The sequence below is a fragment of the Oryzias latipes genome, chromosome 8 (genome assembly GCF_053564925.1).
Source record: "Oryzias latipes strain Hd-rR chromosome 8, Olatipes_Hd-rR_3.1".
Taxonomy (NCBI): Eukaryota; Metazoa; Chordata; class Actinopteri; order Beloniformes; family Adrianichthyidae; genus Oryzias; species Oryzias latipes.
The window spans coordinates 16,024,275-16,045,692 of NC_136244.1; the positions used below are offsets into that span (position 1 = coordinate 16,024,275).

At 40.8% G+C, this 21,418-nt stretch overlaps 1 protein-coding gene across 1 annotated transcript in view; it reads right to left on the reverse strand.

Annotated features, from left to right (window-relative positions):
• Window positions 1-20: 20 nt before the first annotated feature.
• Window positions 21-21,418, reverse strand: part of cyth3b (cytohesin 3b) — a 32,955-nt gene continuing 11,557 nt past the window's right edge. Inside the window, exons 2-13 of the mRNA XM_011478211.4 lie at window positions 15,343-15,425; window positions 11,606-11,670; window positions 10,407-10,473; window positions 10,153-10,271; window positions 9,671-9,751; window positions 8,851-8,963; window positions 7,901-8,049; window positions 7,316-7,427; window positions 4,771-4,847; window positions 4,085-4,156; window positions 3,830-3,984; window positions 21-2,130 (exon numbers count right to left, since the gene is read on the reverse strand). Of these exons, the coding sequence (XP_011476513.1) occupies window positions 2,058-2,130; window positions 3,830-3,984; window positions 4,085-4,156; window positions 4,771-4,847; window positions 7,316-7,427; window positions 7,901-8,049; window positions 8,851-8,963; window positions 9,671-9,751; window positions 10,153-10,271; window positions 10,407-10,473; window positions 11,606-11,670; window positions 15,343-15,425 (1,166 nt within the window). The 3' untranslated portion in view covers window positions 21-2,057. The remainder of the gene's footprint in view (window positions 2,131-3,829; window positions 3,985-4,084; window positions 4,157-4,770; window positions 4,848-7,315; window positions 7,428-7,900; window positions 8,050-8,850; window positions 8,964-9,670; window positions 9,752-10,152; window positions 10,272-10,406; window positions 10,474-11,605; window positions 11,671-15,342; window positions 15,426-21,418) is intronic.

Here is a 21,418-nt window from a genome sequence, read left to right on the forward strand (position 1 = left end):
TAACACGCTAAAAATCTGCATTAAGCTTTATGTATACTTTATGTAGATACACATAATGTACAATGTAACCATTACATTTTTCTTTACAGAGAATATAAAAGTTAATGCAACTACAAGCCCTGACGAGGCAAAAGAAGATAATATTTTTGCCTTAATCTCAAGGCTTTCTGGTTCATTTACAATCAAGTAGAAAACTATTGATATTTTTGACATCATCAATTCTATTTTTCCTCATTGCCGATATTCCTTTAGTTATTAACATCAAACATATTCATTATAGCTTCATCTTAAAACACAAACATGTCTTGCTCATCAGTCATGGCTTTTTTAAACGGCTTTGTCACAGTTGTGCAGCAATAATGTCTTCATCCTAATCAACATCCTGTAGCTTTTGATGACTTTAAGGCTTTTGCAGACAAGCCCCCAAACTTCGGCTGATGCGACCTCATTACACAGTGTGCATACAACAACAAGCACACGGTATTTCTACATGCATAACTTAAGCATACGTTGTGTAACGTTTACAGGTAGTTTTTTTTAACATTTTCACGAATAAAAATAAATACAACAAAAAATAAAAAATAAAACCCAAAAGATTATTTGTACAGAAATTCTTAAATTGGAACACAAAAGCAAGCAAGAATCATTACAAACTGAATGCAAACAGGATCACAACTACACAACAACCTGCACAAACAGGCAAGACGTTAGAATAAAAAGAGAAAAGAAAAAGCTTAGATTGACTGGTACCTTTTGAGCCACTGCTTTTAAATCAAGCCCAAGCTTTTAAAATGAAATACAGAGCAAAGTGCCTTAAGAGCTTTAATCAAAAATCATTTTGTTTTTAAGAAACAGAAAAATAATCTAAAACTGAAATTTATTTTTTCCACACTGAATGCTCTTCCGTCTTCATATAAATTAAAAATCAGAAAAAAATATGTATCATTTAAATAGTGCAGTATTTCAAGATTTGAGCAAAAAGTTGACAAATGATGACTTAAAAGTGAATGTACAATGTACATTTTCAAAATAAAAGCTGCAGGCGCCCAATTAATGAGCCTAAACTTAATATTTTATTGTGAAATCCCAACAGATTAAAGCTGGCACTGACTGTTTATGATGGCTTAATTTAAATCAATATAAAAATTTATTAATTAAGCTTTAAAATGTTAATCTACATAATTTTAGGCGGTACAACAAGCAAAGCAGTTGTGCTGTTTTAAATTTCGTAAATATGAAAATTTTTGGAATTACCCAGTTCTAAACTCTTCAAGAATTAGAAATTGACCCTAAATTCTCAGCAAAAGAACTTTTTTCTATGTAACTAAAATATAAAAACGTACATTTCAAAAGTCTCTGCTCCTCACCAATAAGTGAAATCAGCCCAGCTGATTTGACACCATAATCTTATGTAAGTCAGCTTTTTCTGAGGTTACTTTGCGCAGGGCATCAGGGCAAAAGAATTCAGCACCAGAGTGAGATGATGACACGGTCCAGCTGAGGTCAGGCTGCATTCTCACGTGTCCATCTGTCTCCTCGTCCTCCCCTCCCAGTTTTGTCTGCACTCTGATTAAAAATGTGGTTGTTTTTTTGTTTTTTTTTCATCAAGCACAGTGAAAGGAACACCTGCATCCCTATGCAACCATACTAAGGATAGTGTGTGCACTGACAGCATGCACACTGTGACTCACACGCACACAAACAAACAAACACAAACATATTGGTCTATAGTAACCCACATGAATGCATGTGCACCTGAAATATAACGTTTGTCCTTCAGAGAAATACAAAAACATGTTAAGACTATGAGTAGGGAGGTGGGATGAGCATGATAAGGAATCAGAAGCAAGTTTGAGCCAAATTTCCCAAAAATCCTGGAGTTCTGATGTCCCGTCAGATGCTTTTGATGTCTTCCCACCAAGTGTCCATAATCTTATGAGACGAAAATAAAAAACAAGAGGTTTATGTGTATGGCTAAAGTTCATGCTGAGCCAGCTTTCCAGCATCAAGTAAGAAGAGAGATGGTGCCATCTGGAGGTCAAACGGATTGTCTGTGGTCACTTCTTGTTGGCGATCCGCCTTTTCCTGGTTGCAAGCATGTCGTAAAAGGGGTCCCTGCTGATGCTGGCCCTAAAGGAGACAGTCAGAGAGGGAAAAAAAATTAATAAACAAGGTCACATGAGAGGGTCGTGTCACGTATATTTGAGATGGAAATGCAGGCACATTTATACAGACCCCTGTCTTAAGAAGATCAAAAAAAGTTTGTGCAGTGACCTAGTTTGGTTTCCATGGTTTCAGAGCTTTCATTCCCTATTTTATTCCTCTGTTTTCTGTTTTTGCTGCAACCCCTCTCACAACTTCTCTCACCAAATTCGCTGCCAAGAACGTAGTGGAACTGATAATCGTACACTCCTCCCTCCCACTTCCCTGCAGGTTTTTAGGGCCCGAAGGAGGGCAAACGATTCTGCTCCAAATTACTGGCTTTTCTGCTTCCATTTTTCAGCGCAAAGAAGAGGCAGCATACAATAAGAGCGAGCGAGCGAGTCAGGAAGCCATTTGGACTCAAGCGAGAAAGCCCAGTTTTGCAGCTGCAAAATCCTGTTAAGCATCAGCACAATGGAAGAAGTGGCTCAACCCCCCCATCCACTGCAAATACCTTTGATTTCATTTTGAACGCCTCACGCTAAAGAAACTGTCTGCATTTGATGACAACACTCTTTCATATATGTAAGTATCATTTTGAACAAGCTAGCTTTATGGAAAAATGACAGCTGGAGACAGATCAGATCAAAGCAAAGCTGCAATGACTTTCTTTACATTTCTTTCATTCCTGTCCCCCTTACATTTTTCTGAAGAGGGGGCAAGCATTAAATTCAAATTGGCAGATGAAATAGAAGATTTTGGCGCCTCTGTGACTTATCGCACGCAGATTCAGTGATCAAATCGACTTAAGAGGGGGAAAATGAGGATTTCCATAAAAAGTCTTTCATCTCCCCCTGAAAACGGTGTCCTCTTGGCCCCCTCTGGTTAAATCCAAGATATGCCTGGTTTTTTACACCACTGGTGTAAAAAAAAAAAAAAAAAAAAAAAAAAAAAAAGAAGGCATCAGCATCTCTCCTGGACAGGTTTGCTGGCTCACCCCTGGTGCGCCATAAGCTGTGACTTATCCCTCATCATTTCTTCGGGGAAAACTCTTTTGTGGTATGGAGGGAGGAAAGAGGAGGGGGGTGCACTAAATTTCCATACAAAAGTGTTACGTTCTGCTGAGCCAAGTCTCTTTGACATTGCACCATCTTCTATGCGGGCGATTACAGAGCATCCTGAATTTAGGTCACTAACAGCAGGGTTATCATTTCGGTGGGAGCTATTTATGCATCCTACTGAGAAAAAGCACACGTTTGTTATTCTAAACATTTAGGAGAAAAACAGCCATTCTGAAATATGAGTGGATGTTGCAGATGAAGTGAGTGTGCACACATTTTATTGAGCCGCCATGACTAAAAAAGGGCTATTGCTAATATCAAAGGCTTTATAAAATACCATAGGGAGCAAATATTGCTGGATGGATGTCAGTGTATTTTATTTTATAGAAAAAGTTCAAGAACATGTAGCTTAATATTGAACCAACAGCAAATCCAGTGCAATTTGTTCGTAAATTTGATGCCAGAAAGACAAAAAAGCATAAAATGAATTAATTTCATGTTCAAAATAAAAGTGTGTACAAAATAAAAATGTTGGGACTAGTCCATTAAAAGTGTAATGCAAGTTCTAAATGCTGAATCAACTAAATCTAAGTTATAACCTGATATAAAAAAATAAAAAGTCTTACTTGATGGATTTAATCCACTCCTCCTTCTCCTCAGCTGTAGGGGCTGATATCCTGTAGACCACATGGTTGCCCTCAACAACCCGTCCGTCTGCTTCCGTCTTGCAGGCTTTGATCACCTGGCCTTTGTGATTGGGATTGTACAGCTCGAAACAGTTCTGGATGTGATGGCAAGGCACATACATGGTTTCAGTCAAGGGGGCAACAGGAGTGACAGATAGTGGAGCAAAGACTGATATCTGATAAAGTAGCACTCACAGGTTTTCTGGGCTCATCCACCTCCCTGATGCTGAGATTTTCCAGTGGGATGATCCCGCGAGGCTCTTTGTCCTGGCAGGGAAAGGAAGAATAACAGCAAAGTTACAGAAAGTCGATCTGAGTGGAAATCTAACAACAACAAAAAAAGAGAATAAAAACGGATGGGGAGAGGGGAAATGAAAGCAGAAAAGGGATGGATCCTGTTGTCTATCATGTTGTAATGCATCTTTAAATATGTGGCAGAAACAGATCTGCAACACTGAGGATCAGACTGTTTGGTGCTGTGTTGCATCACCTCCTTTTGAAACTCAGAAGACCAGAACAAGTGTGGTTTTTGAAGGTGATTGGGTCAGACATGTTTTGATCGAGGTTAATGTTATAATTTTGTTTTTATGCTGCATCAAATGCTTTCTGATCTAGATTGTCTTGCAATAAGACATTGACATTGAGACACATTAAGGAAAAAGTCAGACAACTTTCCACACAGTGATGAAGAAACCTCCAGTTTTATACCAACAACTTTTTGAATTATCCACATCCAAAAAACTGGCTTGTGTTCTGGTGCCTTGGAATAAGCTCTGATTTTAGAGGAGCAAACACTGTCCTGCTCTCAAAGACAGCAGCAGCAGCTCTATGTTTCTAAGCTCTATATGGCTCTGTAAGTTCTATAAGCTCTTGAGACTCACAGTTGTGTACTCAAAGTAGTAGAGGCAGTTGTCGGTCAGGATGAACCACCTCCTCTTCCAGGTTTTTACGCGTCCTCCTAACAGGAAGACAGAAAGGACAGAGGAAGTGACACAACGCCCCCAGTGACAGACCAGCCATCTCCCGTCAGGAAAAACAGCAGGATGTGTGATGTTCTTTTAATGAAGTTGACCCAAATGCATGGCACTCTCCTCTAAAAACCCACATTCATGCTTTAGGAGTGGCTATTACTGCTTTATTAGTAGGTGTTGTGGTGTAAAAATTGTAACCAGTGTCCAGGTAATGATCTAATTACTTAACTGACCTTTAAAAAACAATCTGAACATTTAAAAACATCAATCTGATATTTTTTCTGTAATTTTAATTTGGTAGGAAAGAGGTTTTACCTCTAAAACAATAAAAAGGAAGAACATGTGCTTTTCAGATTCCTAAAAGAAAGCTTGTTTGTTGGTGAATATAATCGACGTTCATCATCCCACACAGCTCTGAGCGCTTTTAAATGATGACTCAAATAACTAATTAAATATAACTGACTCCTTATTCGTATGACAGACCACAGAAGGGGAGCAAGCTCAGCGTTTTGACACGAACTCAACATGGCACTGAGGAAGCCCTGAAGGATAACACACACACACACAAACACAAAATTCCCCAAAAAATATCTATTCAAAGCAAAGATTAAATCTATTGCCTTTTTTGTTCTCTTCGACATTTTTTGCTTTAAAAAAAAAAAAAGATCTTCAAACTTGCAAGAATGCAAAGAATGCCTTTTCTGCACTTTTATGTTTCCTCCAGGATTTCCTTGCTGGGTTTTTTTCGGACTTTCACCCGAGCCTATTTGGGACACGGTTAATTACCGCAGACCTGACTTTCCCTACGTATCACTAGATTCTGGCTATTGAATTAGCACAGGCAAATTTCCGCTCTGCATAAAGGGGTTCACTAAAAAGGCATCTATTCCTCCTCGTCCTCCGGGGTTTATTTTTAGAGAGTGAAATTGGAAATATTATTGTGAGAACCAGTGCGGGAAATGGCTCCAGGGAGGAGCTGTACTAAAATGTAATCATGTTAGGTCTGTGATTCACAATGGGATTATTTGCATTCGTGCTTGCTGGCTTGATGAGACCACGGAGACGTTACACAGGGGTAAAAGAATGTGCAGGTCAAAGCCAGGTGTGTGTGTGGGTAGTTAAACTAACCACCTGTGGTGAGTTTGCCCTTTAACCTAAACAGCATCCAGGCCACTCAACACCCATTATGCTCAGTAAACGTAGCCAGTAAAGCTTTAAATGTTGGAAAAAGAAATAGTGGTAAAATGCAAGGAAACGATGTTGTCATTGCTGGAACAACAAATGTTGAGGTGTGATTGAAATCAAAAACATGTGTGAAACTGAAAGAGCGTATGTGTAAGAAAGATTTTGAAGACCCACCCTGATGAAATTTGCGTTTGTGGTGTTTTCCTACATTTCTCGTAGCATTTTTCTGATGTGGTAGGACATACAGTATATGGAGAAAATTAAGCTTATTTTACATTTATGAGTATTCCTTTATTGAAATCGTTGTGAATCAGGAGCAGACGAAAACATGCTGTTTAAAAAAAGCTTGAGGAAAGTTTGATGAAGAAGCTGCAATCGACCACAAGCTCCCTGCTCTGCTCCATTCTGATGGATCCACTTGCAGACAAATAGATTCATGAACGTCTTTGTTTTCCTCGTCTGAGCTGAAATCTGGCACAAGACTGTACAGCTGAATAGCTCCAATATTGCTAGCCATTTTTGTTGCATTGTTAATGTTTGGTTGGGGTTGAGGGGCTTTAAGCAAATGGGAAACTATCTAAAAACAGATGGGTGATGGGAAGTGAGGGCGGGCTTACTCCATGCCAATAGTCTCGCCCAGATCTCAGAGGCAAACTTTTCATGTATTCCTGCCGCTCTGCAAAAAACTATGTCCTAGAAATCAACACAGGTTTTTTTTTTTTTAATTTTGTTTAAAAACAGATTTAATCATAATTAAAAGGCCACTTGGAACATTTTTTTACAATCGATCAAAGACGATCAGAGTGGGTCTTCAATCCAAAAAGTATGAGTTTGTATTTTGCCTCCAAATACAGGTTTAAATTGGAATTTGACCTCCAAAAGGGAAAAGTTGCCAAACACGAAAAGTCTTCAATAACTTCAGGTTACATGATCGTAGATTTTGACAAACTAGTGCAAAAAGTTTGTAATAAGAGTTGCAATAGAACCAAAATAAAAGAGAAGAGCAACAGACTGCAACAAACACATAAGAAACAAGTTTTGGGTGAGAGTTTAGACTAGCTTTTTCTTAACCACAACTTTCTGCTTCCATGGACTTTGTCACATTTGAGTATTTATGAGCGTAACCCTAACCCTTAAACCTTAATCTAAACTGTACAGAATCTCTCCAATGATGACGGCGCTGTTGTAGGGCAGAGAAAAAATCAAACAAAGTAAAGTAAACAAGCCTCATTCTCTTGGCAGCTGAATGCAGGGGGAGACTCAGACTAACCTAATTTAAGCAGCCAGCCTTCTCTGTCTGGGTTGAAGAACGTATGAGTCAGGTCGTTCCCATCGTCCTCTGGGATCTTAAAGGGTTCGCTCTTGATGCTGTCGTATAGATTCTACAGGGGGGAAAAAAGTGGGGGATGTGAAAGAAAGGAAAAGCACACCTTCAAATCCAGCATCTAGAGTTGCCATGCGGTAAACATGGCTCCGACAGGGATTGATGCAGAGTCTGAAATGATTCATTCCTCTGTTGGGGGCCTGAGAGTGTTTTTAACCAAGTGTTTGTTTGAAAATGATGCTGGCACCACTTTGTTACAGATGTCAGCCTGGAGTGTGTGGGTGTAGATCTGCCTTTTTAAACATCTTTTTTTTTTTTCTTTTTCAAAATCACAAAAGATCACTGGCAACACCATCCATCTTTTAGATCTTATTTTGACAAGCTACAACATCTCATCTGAGACTCTGCTTCAGTTTTGATTCTTTTTTTATATTGAAAAAAAAACAACAACACACAATTGAAGTCAGCAAAATCCACACTTCAAAATGCATAAAACATTTCATCAACCTAACAAACTAATAGAGTTCTCACCCTGAGTAGGTCCTCTGGGAGGTCCCCCCCCTCATTGATCCCTCTGTTCATGGAGATGAAGCGCTCCACTGGGGGTTTGTCCCTGACGTTGGGATTGTGAAGGCTGGTGTTCAGCATAATAATGGCAAAAGACAGAACGTAGCAGGTATCTGTGGAGGTAAACACACAAAAAAAGTCCACACCTGTGTGCATTTGAGGTCAAGGGATTGCTGAGAAATGTTTATATGGAATATTTCCACTCATTATTCATTGTTTATTGTCTACGCTTCATTTGTCAATAAAGTTTCATCAAATTAAAGAAACATGCCATTTTTCCAGGAGAAAACCCCCCAACAAACACCTATGTTTGATTCGCTGCTCCCACACGCCATAACTCTCGCACCCTCCGCCTCATCCATCCTCGCACTAACGGCTTCAGTCAACATCATTCGTGCGGTGATTTATAACCCTGTGTGCTCTGGTCTTGAGAGACGACCAATAAGTCCGTCTGGCTTTGATGCCGCAGCACCGCATCAATACCCCCGACTTGACCTGTCACGCAGGAGCAGGGGAGAAAGAGCCACAACCCCGCTAAAGACTATTAATAACCCGAGATCAATCTTATTATCTCAGCTGGGGATGCAGATGCTGGACGCTCTGGCGTCGGAGAGCAACCCGCACAAAAAAAAAGCATCTACAGCAGAAAATAAGTAAAGTAATGGAATTAAATGTGCACTCAAGTTCAAAATTGGTCTTAAATTAAGTTTTTTTTTTTTTAAGGTGAGAGTCTACTGTATGCAGCCAGAAAATCTTGATTTGGGGCCACATGGAAACATTTGCACAAAGAGGGGGCAGTTCGAATCATTGATCCAGGTTGGGTGGGGGTGGGCAGTCTTTCTGACACATGCTGTCTGTCTGGGCTGACTCATGAGTCTGCAGAGGGTGAGTGGGTTGTAAGTGAAGTACCGTACCTGTGGACTGGAAGACGCCAGGATTGCACTGGCAGTACCTGGAGGCAAACGCCTCCATCATACGATCAATCTTCTGGGCTTCTCCAGGAAGTCTGAAGCTCCACAGAAACTGCCTGCAGCAGCACAGAGGAAGAAGACATTTAACGATTTGCTGTAAATCAACTTTGAATCTAAAGATTTGCTGTAGATCAAGAGAGCAATTAACAGAGCAGGTAATCTGAAGAAGCATCAGTCAATTTTGCTTTTCCAGTACAAAAACAGGAAGACCTGAGAAAACAAGAATGTGATGGGTGAAAGCGTACAGAAAACAGGGCTGTGTTTGGAAAAAACATTAACACCCCGCTGAGAAACAGCAGCAGGTGAAGCTGGTGACACATTCAGCAAAAACATCTACTGCTGTAAATAGGAAACTTTAAAAAAAACACTATAAAAAAGCATTAGAAATCGAAGAAAATCTAAAAATAAATGCATGAAATAGTTATATTGTGTGCCCTTTCTGTCGTAATGGTGGGGGATTTTAGTCCTATGTTTATGCTTTGGTGTGTTCTGATCTGTCCTCCTCCTCTAAATCCATTTTTATTTAGGGGCTTCTGGCTGGGCCTCCAAAGTTAAGAATCATTGTCCTAAAGATGTCATTGTCAAATCTTCTTCAACTTTTTTTATGATACTGTGATTTGTCATCAATTTTCTGACAATTGCGGCTTCTTGAAAGTATTTTTTGTTGTGTTTTTTAATTAATTTTTGGGGAAAACGTAGTTTTCACCACAAGAACCAAACTAAACAAAGACCAACCACTCCGGTCAACTTCTGCTTTGCTCACCTTAAGGCTTGAACGAGGTTGAGGTCTGCAAACTCATGAAGCTCCACAAACGCCTGAAGCACCTTGATGTTAAAGTCGTCCCTGGAGAAGAGCAGGAGCACAAGAGTTGAATTATTTAAATACCTTTTGTTCAGATGACAACAGCAGAAACAGATGCGGAACTAGAACATATTTTTGGGGTTGCGATGAAAGATTAAATGCAGCAAATTCAGCAATACTTCCACGCATGAAGCACCTGAGCTGCCTCAATTGTTTTGACACCCCCATGACCTCCCTTCAGATAAGAACCACATGTCCCCTCAGTTATTTCAGGGTCACAGTCTCCTGTAGCTGCTCTGCTCCATAAATCCAGACTACTGACTTCCTGGAGCTTTATGCCTTTTGTCTGCATGCAGGAAGAGCCCATCTGACAGAGGGATGGGGAAATGAAAAAGAAAAAAAAAGAAGTTGAAGGGATACAGAGAGAAAACCGGAGCGCTCACCTTTCCCCTAAGTAGTCCCCGATGACCGTTTTGTTCAGCCCCTCGCCTTTGTACAGGAACTGCGCTATGTCTTCTGGGGTGTTCTGGAGGAGATCATTCTCCAAAAGAAACTGGATTCCCTACAAAAAATGTAAAATATATTGCCTGTTACTTATTTAAATCATTGTTTGTGTGTTTTTGATAGTTTGTAGTTTAAAGTCATCAAGCAGAAGCCGTTTTATTAATTCTGACTCACAGATCCACATCAATCTGACCTTTTTAGGATCCATGTTGAATTTCTTCCTACCCATGGCAATCTGTTTATTTCTTTGTGTGGTTTTGCTGCAACAGAACAGACAAAAAATGCGAGAAATAAGTCAGACACCTTCATTCAACAACAGTGGGGTGTGGTCTCGGCTCCAGGCTGCTTTGTTTGCTAAGTATGTCAGTCGGTGACAGGGTTAAACGGTTATTTACCCTTCTGTCCAATGAAAAGTTGGCAAGTTAAACACAATAAATGCCAGTGCTGAGCCACAGCAATAACCCTTTACACGTGTAAACAGCAGAAGTGCATCTTGTTCTTCTTGCAGCTGCTGGGAGAACGTTACTTCCCATTTGAATGCAAACAAATCCTCAAGACACACAACAGCAGCCCACCGGGAGCTCTACACCTTTGTGTGCACCTGAGACACGCACCGCCGAGGCAGATGCAGGGCCTCGCTTGACTTTATCCACCAATCACATTTGAATACAGGCTCTTTGACTAATATTTGGTTAAGGGGACGTCCCACTGACAATGAATGATTAACATCTAGACACACACATGACAGGTGTGTGACACAAAAGAGGAAGTAGAGAGACACATTTATTAAATATTGACCTGTCTTTGCACCTCGAAACAATAAAAACATTTTTTTTTTCAAAGCAAGTTTTTATGTATGCACCTCTTGGTGGAACGTCAACTGACAGAGGATTTGCAAGCATTGCCTGTGCAAAAACAGGCCCCTCGGAAAAAAGTAAAAAAATTCTTGCCCCATTGGCAGATTTTCTCAAAATAAGAAAATAAATCTGCCATCGGGGTTAGAAAAATAGTCTCACCAAAAATTCTTATAAAAAAAAAAAAAAAAGAATTTTAGCCACCGTGACATGTTTTCTCAAACTAAGATTATTGAAAATCTTAATGATTAGATTATTTGCAAGATAGATAATAGGACCCCTTTTTTTTTTAGAAACAAGTCTTTTTACTTTCTTAAGATTCAATTTTTGCAGTTTTAGGAAGTGAATAAATCAAAAAGGTACCATTTATTTGTCTTTTTACTTATATTTTTGAGTGGGATAGAAGGAAAAGGTGAAAGAGACAGTAAAGTTAGTATACACCGTCATTGAAATGAAACATGCAACTTAAAAGAAAAACAGAATTGATTCATTAATGAACATGCATGTGCAGATGGGTTTCCAGACAACCAAAACTCACCTCTCGCCCACGCAGGTTAGTTGCTCAATCTCAGTCATCACCTCTGCGATTTCAAACTTCAGCCGCTGCAGACAAAAATATTCATTCATAAATCTTAAAAGCCTATCTATGTTTTATTAAAGTGTGGTTGCTTGCAGTCCTCATGGATAATAGGGGGGTTTAGCTAGCGGAGACAAGTAAAGTTTGGAGAATTTAGGAGAAAATAAAAATGGAGAATAGTTGGGACAAATCTAGCCACAGGGGTTGCAAGCCAGTTGCCTCTGTGCCGGTCCCAAGCCCGGATAAATAGAGAGGGTTGCGTCAGGAAGGGCATCCGGCGTAAAAATTGCCAAAATAACCATGCGAATCATCCACAACACTTTAGACATACTGGATCGGTCGAGGCCCGGGTTAACAACGACCGCCACCGATGCTGTTAACCTACAGGGTGTCGGTGGAAATTTGACTACTGTTGGTGGAAGAAAGAGGGGAGGCAGAAGGGTCCGTGGCCAGAGAGAGAAGGGAAAAGGCAGGAACATAGGTTTGAGAATAGGGACTCTTAACGTTGGCACAATGACAGGGAAAGGCAGAGAGCTGGCAGACATGATGGAGAGAAGGAAGGTAGATGTACTGTGTGTGCAGGAGACAAGGTGGAAGGGCAGCAAGGCACGTAGTATTGGAGGAGGATACAAACTGTTCTATCATGGTGTTGATAGGAAGAGAAACGGGGTAGGAGTGATTCTGAAGGGGGAGTTTGTAAACAGTGTTCTAGAGGTGAAAAGAGTCTCAGACAGGATGATGAGCTTAAAGTTAGAAATCGAAGGGGTGATGGTGAATGTAGTCAGTGGGTATGCGCCACAGGTTGGCTGTGAGTTAGAAGTGAAGGAGAGATTCTGGAGTGAGTTGGATGAGGTCATACAGAGTTTCCCCAGAGGAGAGAGAGTTGTTATTGGAGCAGACTTTAATGGGCATGTTGGTGAGGGCAATAGAGGTGATGAGGAGGTGATGGGCAGGTTTGGTGTGAAGGAAAGGAATCTGGAGGGACAGATGGTGGTGGACTTTGCGAAGAGGATGGAAATGGCTGTAGTCAACACTTACTTCCAGAAGAGAGAGGAACATAGAGTGACATACAGAAGTGGAGGTAGGAGTACTCAGGTGGACTACATCCTATGTAGACGAGGTCATTTGAGAGAGGTTAATGACTGCAAAGTGGTGGTAGGAGAGAGTGTAGCCAGACAGCACCGCATGGTGGTGTGTAAGATGACTCTGGAGGTCAGGAAGAAGAAGAGAGGGAAAACAGAAAAGAAGACCAAGTGGTGGAAGCTACAGAATGAAGAAACTTGTGAGGAATTTAGGCAGAAGTTGAGACAGGTCCTGGGTGGTCAGGATGAGCTTCCAGATGACTGGGAAACTACAGCAGAAATTATCAGGGAAACAGGTAGGAAGGTGCTAGGTGTGTCATCTGGAAAGAGGAAAGACGGTAAAGAGACTTGGTGGTGGAATGAGGAAGTACAGGAATGCGTCCAGAGGAAGAGGTTGGCTAAAAAGAAGTGGGATGTAGAAAGGACTGAGGAAGGTAGACAGGAGTACAAGGAAGCGCAGCGTAGAGTGAAGAGAGAGGTGGCAAAGGCCAAACAGAAGGCTTACGATGAGCTATATGACAGGTTAGACACAAAGGAAGGAGAGAAGGACTTGTACAGGCTAGCCAGACAGAGAGACAGAGATGGGAAGGACGTGCAACAGATAAGGGTGATTAAGGACAGAGATGGAAAGGTGCTAACAACCCAGGAGAGTGTACAGAAAAGATGGAAGGAGTATTTTGAGGAGCTGATGAACGTGGAAAATGACAGGGAAAGAAGGGAGGAAGATGTGGTTGTTGTGGAGCAGGAAGTAGCAGAGATTGGAAAGGATGAGGTTAGGAAGGCTCTGAAAAGGATGAAGAGCGGAAAGGCCGTTGGTCCTGATGACCTACCTGTGGAGGTATGGAAGTGCTTAGGAGAGGCAGCAGTGGAATTTCTAACAAGGTTGTTCAATAGGATTTTAGAGAGTGAGAAGATGCCTGAGGAATGGAGGAGAAGCGTTCTGGTTCCGATCTTTAAGAACAAGGGTGACACGCAGAACTGCAGCAACTATAGAGGAATAAAGTTGATGAGCCACACAATGAAGCTGTGGGAAAGAGTAGTGGAAGCCAGGCTTAGGAAGAAGGTGGAGATCTGTGAGCAGCAGTATGGTTTCATGCCCCGTAAGAGCACCACTGATGCCATTTTTGCTTTGAGAATGTTGATGGAAAAGTACAGAGAAGGTCAGAAGGAGCTGCATTGTGTGTTCGTAGATTTAGAGAAGGCGTATGACAGGGTGCCGAGGGAGGAGCTGTGGCACTGTATGAGGTCGTCTGGAGTGGCAGAGAAGTATGTCAGAGTAGTTCAGGACATGTATGAGAGAAGTATGACGGTGGTGAGATGTGCTGTAGGTCAGACAGAGGAGTTCAAGGTGGAGGTGGGACTACACCAAGGATCAGCTTTGAGTCCTTTTTTGTTTGCTATGCTGATGGACAGGCTGACAGACGAGGTAAGACAGGAATCTCCCTGGACAATGATGTTTGCGGATGACATTGTAATTTGCAGTGAGAGTAGAGAGCAGGTGGAGGAACAGCTAGAGAGGTGGAGGTTTGCTCTGGAAAGAAGAGGCATGAAGGTCAGTCGTAGTAAGACAGAATACATGTGTCTGAACGAGAGGGATCAAGGTAGAAGCGTTAGGTTACAGGGGGCTGAGGTGAAGAAGGTGCAGGAGTTTAAGTACTTGGGGTCAACAGTTCAGTGTGATGGGGAGTGTGGAAAAGAGGTGAAGAGGCGAGTGCAGGCAGGTTGGAGCGGTTGGAGGAAAGTGTCAGGAGTGTTGTGTGACAGAAGAGTGCCAGCAAGACTCAAAGGAAAGGTGTACAAGACAGTGGTGAGACCAGCTCTGCTCTATGGGTTAGAGACGGTAGCAGTGAGACAGAGACAAGAGGCTGAGATGGAGGTAGCGGAGATGAAGATGTTGAGGTTCTCCTTAGGAGTGACCAGGTTAGACAGGATAAGGAACGAGTACATCAGAGGGACGGCTCATGTTGCCTGTGTTAGCGACAAAGTCAGAGAAGCCAGACTGAGATGGTTTGGACATGTTCAGAGGAGGGATAGTGGATATATTGGTAGAAGGATGTTGGAGATGGAGCTGCCTGGCAGGAGGGCAAGAGGACGGCCAAAGAGGAGATACATGGATGTCTTAACAGAGGACATGAAGTTGGCTAATGTTAGGGTAGAAGATGTCCATGATAGAGTGAGGTGGAAAAGGATGATTCGCTGTGGCGACCCCTGATGGGAAAAGCCGAAAGAGAAAGAAGAGTTGGGACAAAGAGCTGCTGAGAATTGGTAGAGTTCCACTCCTCAAAATACTTCCTTTGTCAATATTTTTGTTGTTCCCGATCCTCCCAAATGAGCATATATCCCACTGCCTTATGATCCACAGCAGGATAAAAAGTAGTTGTGCATGAAGTCAATTTAAGTTTCCTTTCAGTTTTTGATTGATTACCTCGATTTTTGTTTTTATGACATACATTGAGACTAAATATTTATCTCTTTGCCCTTAAATGCAGATATAATATTCATATTAGTATTACCTGTAATGCAAAAAGGTATCTAAATAGCTTGTGCTATTAAACTGCTATTTGCTGAGATTTATAGCTCTAATTTACAAATGAAAACATTACAACGGTTACTCACTTCAATATCATCCAGCAGCTCCTTCTTCCTGCGCCGTATGTTGGACAGCTCATCTCTCTCCTGTAGTGACAGGTCCTCGGGCACTTAAAAGCAGAGTGAAGGGGGAGAAAATTAAGAAAAATGGGAACAAGAGAGGAAAAAGAGGCAGGATTAGGCTGGATTAAATGAATTCACGCTCCAGAATCAGGGAAAGTTGCAGGGATTATGCCTGACAATGCATACCTGCTTCATCAGTGCAGTTATTTACAGATGACCTAAATTAATGAGCTAACAGATTGCTATGCCATTTTATTTAGAACGCCGGAGTTAAATACTGTACAGCAGAGAGACTTGGAAGTGAGAAACCCCAGAGCGCCACGTTGTTTTTGCAGTCTTTTGTGCATATTTGATTCAACACAGCAGGTGGGTGCACTGTTGAGAGGGGGGCAGCTCAACATGAAAGCTAAGCTTTTGATGTGAGCCATAATTACACTTTTTATGTCTTTTTTTGAGGCGAAAAGAGACTGATCCCCGATTGAGAGCTTGAAGGAGGTAAGCATACGGAGTTCTTTAAAAAGTAATGTTTTGCCTCCCTTAGTTTCTCAAAAATGGTTACAAGAGAGGCCTAAAATGTATTATTTTTCCCCAAGCACAAAAGCGATTTAATTTTTTTCACATAGTCCTTACTTAAACTGGTTAAAACTCATTATGCTGTAGCAAATAGACAATTTTTGTAACTACTTGAAAACAGCAAACACAACTAGAGCCAAAATTAGCATAATTAGTTCAGGATCTGACAAAATGGGTATGCCCATGTTTTACCCACAATCCACATTTGATAAACCATGGGGTAAATGTTGCTTTTTACTACATTCAGAGGTTAAACCCCAAAAAGGACAGTCTTTAAAAATTCTGTTCCTTCATGAAAAGAGCTGCCGGCTGAAGCTACAGCTTGAAAGAAATGCATAAGCGCTAATAAAATATGACTGTGTGAGCTTTGAAGTGGGAATTCATGACCATAAAAGAGCATGCATACATTCCTGCAAGTTTTTCCTTCCTTAGTGTGAAATAGTCAAACCCATGTATGAAGATTTATCGTCATGATTTATCTGGTCATGCTGTGACTTTATTTTGTTAATAACAAACTACTGGTACTTCCTTCTTTTTTAAATTTTGATAGTTCATGTTATAATAAAGTTTATGAATATTAAATGCATTGACTGAAGTTTGGTTATTTTTGACATTTTGAGGCTCACTAACTATTCACAGAGTGAAGACTGAAAAAGACAGTCGTTGCCTATAGCTGTGAAATATGGCAACTCGTAGTGAAGCAAACCTAAATCAGTGACAGATTTAAGCACTTGAGTGTATTTTAGGCAAGATTTAGTGTTGTGTCAATCATTCAGCCACCACTCCCTTAACTCTGGGATCAGGTAGGGGGAACATGTGGTTCCCTTCAGGAATCAGTGCCACAAAAGTAGGAGTGTGAGACAGAGGACCCTCTAAGCCACCTTTCTGTATGACCTCTGAAGAGATGTATGCTTTGTTTAAGGTTGGTTGGTTAAAGATGTGTAAAAGGTGATCTGTATATGATGTGAAAAAATAATTGTCACCTATTTCAAACTGTTCTGCTTGAGACAGCATGGAATTGTGGAAAAGTTGAGTGTTTTTCTTGGCTGGAACCTTTCAGGTTGGGCACAGCGGGATCAAAATAAGACTTGGCAATTAGACAATGATAGATTTGTGAGGTTGCATCTCTAAATTCTAGTACATATCTGAAAGAAAGAAAAATTACAGCGTTAAAATTATATAAATATAATGAGATGTTCCTTTTATGCTGCAGAAACTTTCTTGTTGCAAAGCAGATGACGTCCATAAATAACATCCTGTGTGTTTGCAACACCTATACGAGCATCTGGTCTGCACACTCAAATATTGGCTTTTGATAGTCACCTCTCATCGGGGCTTCTTTTGGGATTATTAAAGACTGAGAGCTGCACGCCATGCATGCTTCACTGCAGGTGAAGGCGTGCTAGCAGACAGGTGAACACACAGCAAAGAATGTCATGCAGACAGCTAACATATGCGCGACGAATCTCTTCAACACAGAGGGGCTCAAAAACCAACAACTCATCTTTCGCTTAACTGTACCACATCGCCCCCATCCCACCCCCCAAACAGCCTCCTCCTCCTCCTCCTCCTCCTCCTCACTCCTCCACACAGAAGCAATCCGTATGAGAGTGGGCTAACAGGAAGTAGGTCATTTTCACATGGAGCCACACCAGATTGTGTGGTGTGCTCACTCACACGCATGCTTCCCCCCTCGATCTCGCTCCACTCGGGTACTTAAAGCGGGGGGTGAACGCAGATTCACCCCCCCCCACCCACTGAATCATTCCGCTAAGCAGCTTTGCAACTCAGGCACAGACCCCCCCCTCCCCGGGAGTGTAAATAACAATGAGGTAAAAAAGGGAAAGTTATTTCCCCCCCCCCTTTCTGGTTCCATCTACAGTATCTGTTTTTATCCCCGTCTTGCAGGGTAAAACAAAGTAACGGAGGTAGCACGGACTGTTAGGTTATTCTGTTCTGAGGGCACACAGCCCATATTATCACAGCACTCATTCATGGGAGCAAACCTCCAGATGGGTGCAGATATGGGTTTTTGATGCATGACAGTGATAACAGTACCAGCTTTTAACAGAAGAGAAACAGACAGAAAGAAGAAAATGTATTTTTTTTTTTTTAAAAAAAGGTGCAAGGAGAACGCAACATAAACACAAAGTGGGACAAGCAGTAATGTGGGATAAATGGGTTTGACAAGCAGAGTGAGCCTGGCTGATGAATCACCCTTAATTTGTTAAGATGTCAAAGAAAACTAGTTTATTTAACTGACTGCACACAAAAAAAAGAATACGGAATTTCACAATAAAACGTCAGAAATCCCAGTTTGATCATGTGTAGCTCTAGAAGCATAATTTAGGCTTAAAGATGTTCAGTAAAACAGTATTGATAGTAAAACCAATCACTTTATAAAATGAGTTTTAAAAAATGGATATTTGCAATACAGACTCCATGGCAGTAAATTGATTTGAAGATCAACAAACACAAAAACATCTCCCTAAAAGTACTTGCCGGCCATTTTTGTTAAATCAACAAGACAGAAAAAATATGAGGAAGCTTTCAAAACCCCTGTTATTGACACAAAAACAAACACAGATTCTTTCATTTTTGAAACAATCAAGTTGGCCCATAGAGTAGTAATTGGGGAGCAAAGAACCCCCCCCAGGCCTTTTACTTCTGTAATGGCCAAACCATTCATCCCTCCTGCTCTGGTTGGAAGAGCTCAGCTGGGCTGGAGACCGGAACAAACTGTCTGAGAGGAGACAGTCTGTTTTTGCAAACAGATCTGTGTGTGGGTGTGTGCTTTGCAACATGTGCAAAACTAATTTCTGATATAATTTTCTGGGCTTAAACTTCTGAAGAACCTAGGATGGACATCTGATGCATCATTTATGGAAACAGTTTCTAGAGAGGAACGTCTGAAATGGGATCCATATAAGGTTCTATACAAACCCTCATACCTAACTCCAGTTGCAGCCACATAGATAACAAATGCTCGACAGCTCAGCCTTTTTATATTAGGATAAAGGGAGCTGCTGTTTTAATCAATATATCATCATGAGTGTTTAGACCTGTATGCTTGGTCTTTTCCCTCCATTGGTGGCCTAAAGCATGTGAGGGAGTAACTTTTAACTTTTACTTTTGTTAGAAAGTTCCACTGTATTTTCATCAAATGAAGTCGCTGAGTTCACACAGACGTCTTTCTTCCAAACTAACAAACAAAGAGATCTTGTGCACTTCAACTGTACAATCAGGTCATCATCATCTGCAGAGGCTTAGGACGAGGCTGTTGAGGTTTAGAGGTAAATACAGCCGAGATCGATTTACTGCTAAAGCAGGACTGAGCCAAATAAAAAAATGATTAACAAACTTACTGGGTTTTGTTTTAGTATTGGTACATTGGACTATGGGGTTGCACAGCTATTGATTTAAAAAGAAAACTGTTAGTTTCAATTATTAAGCACTACAGCTCAAGTTTTTATTTTTCATAGGAATTTGTCAGCCTTTTTTTGACTCTAGTAGCAATGCAATATCTACCATTGGTAGCTTAGTATTTTGAAAGTCTTTTATTCCTGCAAATACAAACTGAAAATTGTATTCCAGCTCATTTTTCATGTTAAAAGGATTCTCCTGATGAAGCACAGGATGGCTTTTCTCTGAGTCAGCGTCGCTGCTTTTATGGCTGAGGCTAATGTGGGTGTGCTGACTGCTCAGAATGCCCGTTTTAAAAGCACACCTGTTGGAACTGATGAAGAAAGCTTCCAATAATTGACACTAATCTCCGATCAACAACATAAAATGTGTTTTTATTACACAATATAAACATGTAGAAAAGGCACATCTGCTTACTTAATTACAACAGTTTTAGAGCAATGATTCAATGTAAGTTTAATCACGTATTAAGAAATTTAAATATCAAAACTGTGTTGTTTCTGCCACAAATTTTCACAGGAGTCATTAAAAGAAAACCTAAGAGGATGTTTGATGCATTTATTTTCCAATTATTACTAGCTGTGTTTGAGGTATGTTAATCTCAGTAACACTCTTCTGTTCATCCTCCCCTTGATATCATCAACTCCATTCCCATAAGAGCTAACAGTTGCTAACAGTCGTGGAAAATAGTCTTTTTACATATCAATACACAAAAAAAATGAAATCCCCAATGATTCATAAACAGAAAATGTATGATTAAATTATAATATTTGTTAAAAATAAAAACAAAGACAGTGGGAGTGTTTGCTTTCACAGAATCTGGGATTTAAGTGGGTTCTAATCAAAAGTTACTGTTTAAACACACTTAAGTGCAAGTACGCAACTCTTAACCAGAAGAAAAAGCATACAATGTAGAAAAATTAACTGTATAATTTCAAAATCCTAGGGAACCGGTAAATGTAACCAATCCATGTGGATTAAATGCAAAAAAATAGCATCTAACTTGCCTTTTATTTTTAGGTGTTTGAGGCACATTTGGGTTGACTCCAAAAAAAAAAAAAACTGAATAAATAACATTTGTGTGTTGTACACATACAATTCACAAGCAAAAAAAGTTTTTTTCTAACACAACTTTACGTTCTAAAATCAGTGCACAGCCTTGACCATTAAACTACTGTTCTTTCTGGTCAGTGTGGGCACCTTGGTGATATGACCTTAGCTCACTGTCTGGGTTGTTCAGACAGAGATATGAGATTCAGGTGGCTAACAGGATATTATTGGCGGATCTCAATATGAGTAAATATCTTTGACAGCCGTGTCTCCTTGAAAAACAGGGCAGAGAAGGAGATGAACCACGAAGATCCTTTTTCTAGATGCATCTGTCCTTCAGAAAGTCACTAATCTGATTAAAATAATGAAGGTAGGCAACAGTAAGGGCTGCACAGTGGCGCAGTGGTTGGCGCTCTTGGTTCACAGCAGGATGGCCCCGGTTCAAGTGGGGGGGGGGGGGGGGGGGGCAGAAACAAGGGGGAGCTTTCTGTGCATGTATGGGTTTTCTCTGGGGACTTCTCCCACCATCCAAAAACATGCCTTATCAGTTAATTGGTCACTCTAAGTTGTCCCTAGGTGTGAATGTGAAGGTGTGCGTCAGACTGGTGACCTTCGCCACACCTGGACCCGGGATCGGCTCTGGCAGCACCGTGACCCCAAAAGGGGTTCGAATGGCAACAGTAAACACTCAACATGATGTAATCAGCTTTCAGAAAAGTCCCAGATGAACAGATGGCAATCTTCCTGTAACTTTACCTTCCAGATAAAAGATCTCAGATCAGGTCAACATGAGGATACTACTCAGTGACGTAGAACATTAAGGCATGTTCGTCACAGCCGCTAATAAACATTCACCTGAGGAACGTGAATGTTTGAATGGAATGTTGAAAGTGACAATAGGATACCCAAGAATAGTCCCTTTCAAGATAGTTTTCCAAAAGTTAATAAACACCCAAAAGTCTCAACTTCTAAACTTTTCTTCATGACTAACATC